General features: G+C 42.1%; 2 protein-coding genes across 2 annotated transcripts in view; both read right to left on the bottom strand.

Annotated features, from left to right (window-relative positions):
* The window catches only part of LOC107299842 (NTPase KAP family P-loop domain-containing protein 1-like), a 7591-nt gene extending 1682 nt beyond the window's left edge, over nt 1–5909 (bottom strand). Inside the window, exons 1-3 of the mRNA XM_029286886.1 lie at nt 5795–5909; nt 1003–1191; nt 9–507 (exon numbers count right to left, since the gene is read on the bottom strand). Coding sequence (XP_029142719.1) covers nt 9–507; nt 1003–1191; nt 5795–5909 — 803 coding nt within the window. The remainder of the gene's footprint in view (nt 1–8; nt 508–1002; nt 1192–5794) is intronic.
* A 2970-nt stretch (nt 5910–8879) lies between these two features.
* LOC107299841 (NTPase KAP family P-loop domain-containing protein 1-like) overlaps nt 8880–11649 on the bottom strand; it is a 12327-nt gene continuing 9557 nt past the window's right edge. Inside the window, exons 2-3 of the mRNA XM_029286885.1 lie at nt 11310–11441; nt 8880–10477 (exon numbers count right to left, since the gene is read on the bottom strand). Coding sequence (XP_029142718.1) covers nt 8880–10477; nt 11310–11441 — 1730 coding nt within the window. The remainder of the gene's footprint in view (nt 10478–11309; nt 11442–11649) is intronic.

Raw genomic sequence — 11649 nt, 5'->3', positions numbered from 1 at the left:
TGATGAACCCTGAGCCCAAAATGGCAGCCATGCTGCTGCCAAGGTACTTCAACAATGTGCCATCCCTTATTCCTGGCACAAGGAGGGCGGTAGTAACCAGGCTTGCACTGACTAGCAAAATAGTTACCACAAGTCCTCCTGCAATGCAGCATGGTTTCCTTTTAAGTCTCCACTCTTGGGTGTCTGCTGAGTCGGATTGTGGACTGCTTCCTACCACGTGGTACAAACTCAGGGGAAGAGGACCGAAGTGGTTGCGAATATGGTCACACAAGCTGGTGACCAACCCAGCCCACAACTGATTGCTGCCTGCATATTCCCAGGCGCTGAAATTTATGATGAGAAACTCAATGGTTTTTCTTCGGAGGTGTACCTCGGTGATGACCGGTTGGTAGAAGACGATGTACCACAGGAGAGTCAGGTAGTTTATTCCTTCGGGGACTCGGGATCTCTGGTGAGTCCTCCTGTATTCTTCTTTTTCCCTTCGGATGAATTCTTCGAGCATGCATCCTGCAAAAATCAGTTCAGAAGAGGTCAACAGAAGATCTGCCAGGTTCTCAAAGACCTCCTATCTATAGAAGAGAATCTTTGTAGCTGAGGATTGAAATGTAGGCTCCATGGTGCTCTCTTAGCTTGGTGGTTTTCTTGCAAATGTTTCATAACCCAATTAAGTAACATCATCAGATGCTGTTATCTGGGTAGTAAAACATCTGCAAGAAAGCCACCAAGCTCAAAGAGTCGGGTTGTCTTCCTCCTCCTCCTCCTCCTCCTCCTCCTCCTCCTTCTCTTTTCCCCCTTCCCCTCCTCCCCTCTATAAACCCCAATCCCTTCTAGCACTGATGATGTAACTTTCTGACGCCAATTATACCAGTTTTGTGATGGCATGCTGACTCCTGTTAGGTCAATTCCTCTCTCCCCAGAGACCATGGATAGAGGAAGGAGTCTTCTATTGAGGATGGGTCTACTGAGATTCTTTCCCATTGATTTTCTCAGGGTGGGACTGACCTGCAATTTTGTCCAGTAGGGTGTGAACACGTGCTTTGTGTGATGAATAGAAGCCCACAGTGACTGGGGTGGGGGTATAGCACAATGTCTTCAATAAACAGGAGCAATAAATCTCATCCTCGCTCAGATGATCTGAGGAGTGGAAAAGGAAAAAAAAAAAGGAATGGAGAATAACCACGGGGTCCACGTCTTACCCTCACTTAGTTACTATAACCCTGAAAAAAGCGACTTATGACCGGTTCTTACACTTATCTCCGTCATAGCATCCTCATGATCGTGTGATTATAATTTAGGCACTTGTCAACGGGCGTGTATTTATGAAGGTCGCAGCATCCCAGAGTCATGTGATCGCCATTCGTGACCTTCCCAGCCAGCTTCTGACAAACACAGTCAATGGGCGAAGCCGGATTCACTTAACGACCGCACGATTCACTTAATAACTGCAACTGCAATCGCTTAAAAACTACCGCAGAAACACTTGTAAAATCAAGCGCAACTCACTTAACTGCCTTGCTTAGCAATCGGTCTCAATTGTCGTCGTATGTTGAGGCCCACCTGGAATCCCTTCTTGCCTAAAGTAGTGTTTCTTCACCTCAGCGAATTTATGAAGCGTGGACTTCAACTCCCAGAATTCCACAGCCAGCATTCTTTAAGGTGGGTGGACTTCCACTCCCAGCATGGCTGGCTGGGGAATTCTGGGAGCTGAAGTCCACACATCTTAAAGTTGCTGAGGTTGAAAAAAATGCTACTAGCGTAAAGGATCACAAGGAAAAAAACCATCCCTGACAGGCTTTTTGTTCCCCAAAGATCTGCCAGAAAAAATAGACATTTGAGAATAATTAGGATAATTAGCTTGTGTAACTCATCCTATTGTAAATGCGTCTGAGCAGAGCTAAGATTTCTTCAGTGTTTTTTTCCCCCCTCAGGTGCTTTTCTCCTTTCTGGAGGGAGCCGAGCGTTAACCATCCTACGATTGATTTATCAAATTTATTTGCCATCCATTTTGTGGTTGAAGGCTACTCTGGGCGGCTTACAACAAGATAAAAACACACAAACATTCGACAATTATAACTATGAAACTGGATTAAATTTACACAAGTTAAAACAGACCAAGGCTTTTAGGCTTTCGGATACCACGTTTATTTTTGGTGCATTTTTCTGGATGGAAAATCAAATTTTATCAGTGACCTTGAAGGTGGTTTCTGGGCTGCAAAAAACATGGTTTTCAGGTTGAAATGTGTCTAGTCTTGCTCTGTTTTTTTTCTTTTTTTATAATTTTTTATTAATTTTTCATATAAAAACACAAACATAGATATTTTATCACAATATCAACCAAAAAAAATAACACTAATCAATACATTCACGGATGTGTCCGGTCTTGCTCTGTTTTATTATGACAGCGGTATGGTCAAAAAAGTCAAGATGGCGGCTGTGAGGAATGAACCTCTGCCCAGTTTTTTTTAAAGGACACTAAACGGTGGTGTCTATGTGCATAGATCGATTTCATTGTGACTCAGTTCAATAAAACCTTTTGGTTAGCTTCTTAGTTAATAAAATCTGGATTTACCCTTTAACTTATATTTTTAAACATGGAAGCAGTGGTGGGATTCAGCCAGTTCGCACCAGTTCGGCAGACCCGGTAGCTAATTTTTTGTTGCCCAGGCCCAGAATGGACTTCCGGAAGCGGCATCCACGCAGAGAACCGGTTGTTCACATATTTGAATCCCACCACTGCATGGGAGCAATTTTTCAACTATCTACACAAGCTGTGCTTTTTTTGAATGGTGTTCCCTTGTCATAAGGACTACCCAAATTATTCCTTTCCATGTTTCCTTTCCTCGCATCCAGAAATGTAGATTCATGAGGAATACCCCTTCCTTAGCAGATAGTTTTCCACTTGTAAGGAATGTTTGTGTGGAGGCGGGTGTGTCTCAGAAAACCCACACCCGACCTGCAGCCTGAAATTTAAATCTCAAGTGGGGATAAATTCGCCCTGATGAATTGATAAACCCAATTAGGGATTATAATGACGACACTAGGACAACTTTGTGTTTTGGTTTATATTTGGAAATCATCTATATATCTAATCAGTGGTGGAGACATTAAAAGGGAGGGAAAAGTCCCTAAATCGTTAACAACTTGACTCAGCACCGATTTTTTTCACCCAGTTTAAAAGTGTGTCTCATAAAAGTGAGTTGGACTCAAGGTTAATTCAGGATGACATTCACAATTCCTTTCCATATACAACTATCATCACTTATGACCTTAATTGCCAGGCTCCATTACGGTTGTAAATTGAGGACTATTGGGTGGTCTTTAAGCGGAACCTATGAGTTCCCTGTTTTGCGCCAGCATTTTCATTTCATCAGATTCTGAACTAATGAACCAAATTTGTGATGACTTGAACTCTAAGAAGGATGCAATAACAAAGTGACTTTAAATTCAGTGAAAATTTTTTTTTTAATAAAAACACAATAGGAGACTTAAAAAGCCAAATATAAGCCATACCATTATCTTTGCTTTTAAAAAAATGTTCTCCCCAGATGGTTTTTTTTTCTCACAAGAAAATTAAATGCCTGTGATTTTTTTAAAGAAATTGACTCCAAAAATGACAGGGAATTGTTGTTGAGGAAATCGAATCGGTCATAATCTGGAGTTTAGATCATGGTTGACCAACCTTTGGGCTTCTCTGCGCTGCACTGAGTGAAGAGGAATTATCTTGGGCCATATACAAAATATCAAATATAGGTAATGTATATAAATAACAAACTTAATTTTTAATATTTTTATTATCATGTTGGGCCATATTAGTAGCTGTCCAGGGCTACATGTGGCTGTGGGCTGCGTGTTGGACATGCCTGGTTTACATATTGCAGTAATCTAAAGCAATGAAAAAAAATTGCCAAGCGTTATTTAACAATTAGACACTAATGTGAGCTGATTATTTGCTCCCAATTTGTGCATTCTAAAAGAATCATGCAGGAAACAAAACATAGCAATTTAAGACTCTCTAAAATGGCTGCTTGCAAAGCTGGTAAGAGAAGACCTAATGAAGAAAGGAAAGAAAGCATTTAAGATATTATGCTAATGAAGCAAACAACTTCTGTTAATCCTGTTTTGAAAATGTACATTAATCACCCTCCACACACAGGAACCGTTGCAGACGTTAGAATTGTTACCTAACTTTCCCTTAAGATTAAAAGAATTCCTAAGAAATGTTTGCGTAACGGTTCTAACATTTGCAACAAATGAAAAGAATTCTCTTTCAATGGGTTGATGAAGAGGCTATTGGGCAGGTAGTCCTCACAATCATTCGTTTAGTGACTGTTCAAAGTTACAGCGGCACTAAAGTCCTCGTACTTACAACCGCTGCAGCATCACCAAAGTCACGTGATCAAAATTCGGGTGCTTGGTACCTGGCATGTATTTGCGATGGTTGCAGCATCCGGAGGTCATGGGATGGTCATTTGCCACCTGGGCATGTGGGCACGCTTTTAGGATGGCCAAATTGAGGTTTAATGTACAGGTAGTCCTTGACTTACATTCACAACTGGGACCAAAATTAGTATTGCTAAGCAACGCAGTTGTTAAATGAGTCCCATCTGCTTTTATGACCTTTTTGGCCCTTTTGTTACACCAGTCGGTTGTTAGGTGAATCACATGGTCGTTAAGTGAATTCAGATCCCCCCTGCTCCCCATTGACTTTGCCTATCAGAAGTCAGCTGGGATGGTTGCAAATGGTGATCACGTGACCCCAGAATATTGCAGCCATCGGAAATATATGCTGGTTGCAAGAGCCCAAATTCTGATGAGGTCACTGTGCAAATGCTGTATTAGTGATAAGTGTGAGGGACCAATAACAATAACAACAACAACCATAAGAATAACAACAATACCAATAACAATAACTGGAGAAGATAAATAAAATACAAAGACCTACAAATAGCAATAGAACGACTGTGGCAAAGGCAAGCAAGGGTAGTACCAATAGTCATAGGCGCCTTGGGTGCAATCCCAAAACAACTGGAGCACCACTTGGACACCATCATGACCATTGAGAAAATTGCCATCAGTCAATTGCAAAAGGCAGCCTTAGTGGGAACAGCTTCCATCCTGTGATGAGATCTGTAATACCATCAATTCAAATATCCACATCTGCCTATCCCAGGTCCTTGGTAAGGATTGATCTTGGAGGTCATCTAGTTCGACCCCCTGCTTGGGCAGGAAACCCCATACCATTTCAGACAAATAGTTGTCCAATCTCTTCTTTAAAAACCTCCAGTGATGGAGTACCTATGACTTCTGAAGGCAAATCCTTCCACTAGTTAATTGTTCTCACTGTCAGGAAGTTTCTCCTTAGTTCTAGATTGCTTCTCTCCTTGATTAGTTTCCAATCGTTGCTTCTTGTCCTGCCTTCAGGCGCCTTGGAAAATAGCTTGACTCTCTCTTCTTTATGGCAGCCCCTGAGATATTGGAACGCTGCTATCATGTCACCCCTGGTCCTTCTCTTCATTAAACTAGACATACCCAATTTCAGCAACCGTTCTTCATAGGTTTTAGCCTCCAGTCCCCTAATCATCATTGTTGCTCTTCTCTGAACTCTTTCCAGAGTCTCAACATCTTCATAAATCGCTTTTTAAAGTGCCCTTGTAACTTTGAATGGTTGCTAAACGAATGGTTGTAAGTCAAGGACTACCTGTACTAAATTTGATTGTTGGAAGAAATGGGATTAAATCCTTGCTGCCTTCCATTTGTCCAAATCCAGCGGTTGTGAATTAGATGCAGAGCTTACCTTCATGACGTCCATCATGGCTAAAGTGGGAATCCTGGTTTGAGGACAGGCTCCCCGCTCCGTGGTACTCCTCCGCATGGAGCACCTGAGCAGCTTCCTCGTCAGAGTAACTCATCAGCTCTGGAGTTGGTGGACCATCAACCTGATTTCCCAGGCAAGGTGGAGCCTGCCAGAAGGCGATAAAGCAGACAGGTGATTCAACCTGGTTACCTGGGACAGGTAAGCTTCTAATGAGAATAGATGAACAGAATATAGATATCAAGCCACATCTGGAATATATGCATTGTAGCAGGGTTTTTCTCTCTCTGCCTTTTTCTTTTTCCAGGTTTTAGGTTAGAAAAACTGAGTCCATTGAGTGGAGAGAGAGAGAGAGAGAGAAAATGAAAGAACGAAAGAAAGAAAAGAAAGAAAGAAAGAAAGAAAGAAAGAAAGAAAGACTGAGGAGAGGTATAATTTTGGTTCTTGAAGCTCCAAATTCTACTGACCTTCACGGCTGGCCCCAAGTTCTCTTTAAAGTTGGAGAAAAAAGACCAACAATATAAAAGCCCAAAGGTGTGACGAATGAGAACCTCATTTGTTTCTGATAGGTTGCTAATTGAGATGAGAAAATATTTCAGCCACCGTATTGAGAAAGAGGATCAGATGCAGGGGGTGTGGCCTGGACATTGAGCCATGGGCTGTGGGCTTAATTCTGATGATGTTCTAACGAAATACCAAATTTCCTTCCCCCCCCTTTTCTGTTCTTACGTGGCATTCTCTTCCAGTGACAGAAAAAGTTTGCTTACACCAGGAGTCCTTAAATTACAATCAAAATGGGGATCAGAATTTCTGTTGCCAAACGAGGTTGTTAACTTAGGTGTGCTCAGTTTTATGACCTTTTCACCAGGGTTGTTAAGCGAACCACTATGGAGCCTCAGGAAATCAAATGGTCATTAGTTGAATCTGGCATCGCCCCCATCGACTTGGCTTGTCTGAAGCTGGCTGGAAGTTTGCAAAGGGTGATCGCTTGACCCCAGGGACACTGCAACGGTCATAAACAGGTGCTGGTTGGCAAGCACCCAAATTTTGATTACGAAACGGATGCTGCTGCCACAGTTGTAAGAGTAAGGACTGATTGCAAGTCCCTTTTTCAGGGTTGCTGTAAGTTCAAACGGTCGCTAACCGGACAGTTATAAGCCAAGGACTACCTGTAGCACCGTATTCTAACATGTAACTGAATTGCATTGATTGTTTTGATGCAATCATTCCTCCCCATCTGGGAAATAGCCTGATCAGTTTCTAAGATAAGTACTTAAAATAAAGATTAAGGCTACGGTGGTCCAGAGATGACAGGAATTAAAATTCAGTCATCTCTGAGATGTCATTATTACCAGAATAAAATCTGTACGAAAGAATTTATGTATTTATTTTCATCCCAATCACAACTTACGACTGCTAATGACAGATCTGAACTATGCTGAAAGGTTGCTTATTTGTTAAATAAGAACTATTATTTATTGAAACTCTTATTAAGGTCAGAGGCGCTGTGCCAATAACAGCTAATTATTTCTAAGTTATTTCTCATTACTATTATTATTATTATTATTATTATTATTATTAATTTTTATTATTATCATCATCATCATCTCCCGCAAATAACCTTCTAATAAACCAGATGGTTTATTAGAAGGATTACTAATGGTCAGGCCACAAGCAGGTACCTTATCCAGATGTGAATACCTGACTAAAAGTGATCAATCTAAGAATGTTTATGCAGAAAAAAAGACCCACCATATTTCAGGGGTCTGAAAGTAAGGCCGATGTTGGAGGCTGCAAAACTGTGTTTTTTTAACCAAGGTCCCTTTAAGACACGTGGACTTCAGCTCCTGAATCTGTCTTCTGCTTTGACAAAGAATGTCGCAAAAGGGGATCACAGGTAGTACAGGAGCCATAGTTGGCAGAAGAATTTTGGACATAATATAGAATTAGAAAACCGGCAAAAGAAAGAAATGCCAAATTAACGAAAGCAGTGGCATATATAAAGAAAACTTACCGTATATAAAATGTTTTACAGATGACATTTAACACCAGTGAGATTAGCAAAAATGTTTAAAAATACTTCACACAAGTGTTGGGAATGCAAACAAAAACCAGGTACTTATTACCATATCTGGTGGACATGCCCTAAAGCTAAAAGATGTTGGTCCAAGATACATTTATGGTTGGAGAAAATGACTAAAAAACAGACTTTAAGCCAGAATTATTTTTATTAGGAATAATAGGAGCAAATTATGATAAAGACTGTATATATTTAATTTTACATGTACTAACTGCAGCAAGAATTATATTTGCCCAACATTGGAAAAATAAAAATTTACCAACTGAAGAAGAATTAATTAAGAAACTTTTAGAGTGTGCAGAAATGGATAGATTGACTTTAAAGATAAAAGAGAAAGAAGACTCAGTGTATTTTAAAACATGGGATAACTTTTATCAATGGCTAGAAAAACAAGTTAGAGAGAAAGGAATGTGATATGTAACATTTAATATATACTAGTAAGAAGAAAACTATCGAGCGATTAATTAACATTATTCATGATAATTAGTTACCTCATTGTTTTTTTTCTTTTTAAATACATGTACCCAGACAACATGCTTTGCTAAATATTAAGAATGTTACTTTAAAAAATCCTAACCCTAACCCCAATCCCAACCTCGACCCTACCCTATTCCTAATCCTATAAAAACTAATTATATATATATGTGTGTGTGTGTGTGTGTGTGTGTGTCTGCTTTCGTAGATATATATATAAATTTCGTATATATATAAAAGAAAGGCCAGCTGCCTTTTGGAAAAGCACCTTAGGGACAACCATGAATCCCCATAGACATTTACAATCTATGGACTTCAACTCCCAGAATTCTTGAGCCAGGTGTCTCAGGAATTCTGGGAGTTGAAGTCCAGAGGTGGTTCAGGAGCCATAGTTGCCACCCCTGATCTGTACAGCTTTCTGTCTTTCTTGCTCCCATCTTCCCAGCGAATGAAACCCTGCTAAATTTCTTTCACCCCAGGATTTCCAGGAAGTGCACATGGAATCCATGATCCCTAAGCCCTCTTCTCTGAATTTGCTCCACCTTTGCTGTAGTTCTTCTCCAGAATACCCAGAGCCCGCAGCTGTCCCATCTTACGTTTTATGGAACAGTCTAAGTTGACAGTATACTTCAGGAATTTATTGCCTTCTTGTACGGTGAAGCGAAAATCAACGGACAAGAATCTTTCAAAAAGTTCAGGGTCGTCATCCAAGGCCATGATATTCTTGAGTTCTTTTTGCTTGGAGAACAGCTCAGAACGAGTGTCCTTGAAGACGTCCCACATCAACGTCTTCTCATAACCATTGGGCGGTTGACACTGCTGCTTGTCTTCCATGCACTGGAGGATCCAACTCAAGCAACACGGCCACTCATTGGCCAACAGTACCCAACCGACCACATTCCGGGCACAGTGGTTATTCCTCAGCAGGTGCTGTTGAGCCATCAACCTGATCATAAGAATGATGGTGTTGCCAATCCTCCGCATCTGGGTAATGTTATTTGGGACATAATGGTAGAGACAATCCTTTTCATCTTGCAAGTATTGGAAAGCTTCACGGATGTACTTGGATGCCAGTGCATCGATCTGCTTTTGACTCTCTAAATCTTTGCTCACTTCCAGGTTCTTTGTAGTGATCAGAACTTCCAGACTCTCCAAGGTGTGCTGCAAACTCTGCATTTTGGAGAAGATGGCGATTTCTGGTATGGAGAACGGAAGGGTCACCATGCGGTTGAGGTACAGATAGCCGTTGTCCGCCATTCCCTTCATGCTGCTAGCCTGCTCCAAGCAAGAAACGATGATGCAGGGATCAACCACCAGGATGAAGATGAAGGGAGAATCCTTATCGGAAAGGAGCGTGTGGATGGCATTCAACACCCCGACCACCTGATCAGGGTAGCATATATCTAAAGATGTGATCTCAATAACAATCTTCAAGTGCTGACGGTCAAAGATCTCCATGTAGCGTATAAAGTTGGTGAGGACCTCAATCTCTCTCTTCATTGCACTCCTGAAACCTAAATTTTTGGTGAACTTCTCATCGCTGGTCATGCTCTCGATCTTCTTCTTCTGGGTGATGATCAAGTTCTTGATGACAGGAGCGATGGCTATGATGAACCCTGAGCCCAAAATGGCAGCAATGCTGCTACCAAGGTACTTCAAGAATGTGCCATTCCTTATATCTGGCACAAGGAAGAAGACAGTAGCCAGGCCTGCAACAGTTAGGAAGACAATCAGCAGGAGTTCTACTGCCATGCAGCACGTTTTCTTTTTAAGCCTCCACTCTTGGTTGGCTTGTAAGTCTAATTCTGGATTGCTTCCTACCACTTGGTAGAAACTCAGGGGAAGGGGACCGAAGTGCTTGCGGATATGGTCACACAGGGTGGTGATCAACCCAGCCCACAACTGGTTGCTGCATGCATACTCCCAGGCGCTGAACTGTATGAAGACGAAGTTGAAGTTTTTTCTTTTGTGGTGCTTCTCGGTGATGACTGGTTGGTAGAAGATGATGTACCAGAGGAGGATCAGGTAGTTTATTCCTTTGGGGACTTGGGACCTCTCACGAGTCCTGCTGAATTCTTTTTCTTCCTTTTGGATGGATTCTTTTATACTTTCTGCAAAAATCAGTTCAGAAGGGGTCAACAGAAGACCTGCCAAGTTCTCAAAGACCTCCTATCTATAGAAGAGAATCTTTGTAGCTCAGGATTGAAATGTGGGCTCCATGGTGCACTCTGAGCTTGGTGGTTTTCTTGCAAAAGTTTTGTAAGTCAATTAAGTTACATCATCAGATGATGTTATCTGGGTAATAAAACATCTGCAAGAAAATACCAAGCTCAGAGAGCACCAAGGACCCAACAGTCCTCCTCCTCCTCCTCCTCTTTTACCCCTCCTCCTCCCCTCTATAAACCCCAACTCCTTCTAGCACTGATGATGTTATTTTCTGACGCCAATGATACCAGTTTTGTGATGGCGTGCTGACTCCTATAAGGTCACTTCCTCTCTCCCCAGAGACCCATGGATAGAGGAAGTACCAGTGGTGGGATTCAAATACCCGAACAACTAGTTATCTTATTGGATGCAGGCCTGAGCCTCCAAGGCCTAGAACGGACTTCCGGAAGTGGCATCCATGCACTGTCAGCTGGCCATTCTAGGCCTGGGAGGCCTCTTCCAGGCCTCCGAGGCCTAGAACAGACTTCCGGAAGTGGCATCCATGCACTTCTGACGTGCCGTTCTAGGCCTGGGAGGCCTCCTCCAGGTCTCTGAGGCCTAGACTGGACTTTCGGAAGCAGTGTGTATTCAACTGGTTCTCCAAACTCAACAAAATTTAGCTACCGGTTCTGCTGAACCGGTGCGAACTGGCTGAATCCCACCACTGGGAAGACCCCTTCTACTGAGGACGGGTCTACTGAAATTCTTCCCCATTGATTCTCTCAGGGTGGGACTGACGTTGAATCTTGTCCAGTAGAAAGCGAAGGCGTATTTTGTATGGTGAACAGAAGCCCACAGTGACTGGGGTTGGGGTTTGGCACAATATCTTCACTAAAGAGCTGCAATAAACGTCTTCCCCGCTCTGGTGATCTGAGGAGTGGAAAAGAAAAGAAAAAAGAATGGAAAATAACCAGAGGATCCACACATCAGTGTCCCTAGCTAGCTGTTGGCATAGCCCTGAAACAAGTGACTAGGTTCCTGCCCTTACGACCGTCATAGCATCCCCATGATGATGAGATCCAAATTCAGGCACTTGTCAACAGGCGTGTACTTAGGACAGTTGAAGCATCCTGGGAAC

The sequence above is a fragment of the Protobothrops mucrosquamatus genome, unplaced genomic scaffold (assembly GCF_001527695.2).
Source record: "Protobothrops mucrosquamatus isolate PMUCROS unplaced genomic scaffold, P.Mucros_1.0 scaffold5567, whole genome shotgun sequence".
In the NCBI taxonomy this organism is placed as follows: domain Eukaryota; kingdom Metazoa; phylum Chordata; class Lepidosauria; order Squamata; family Viperidae; genus Protobothrops; species Protobothrops mucrosquamatus.
Note: the sequence above shows the minus strand (reverse complement) of the source record. Positions and strands in the feature narration are given on the sequence as shown.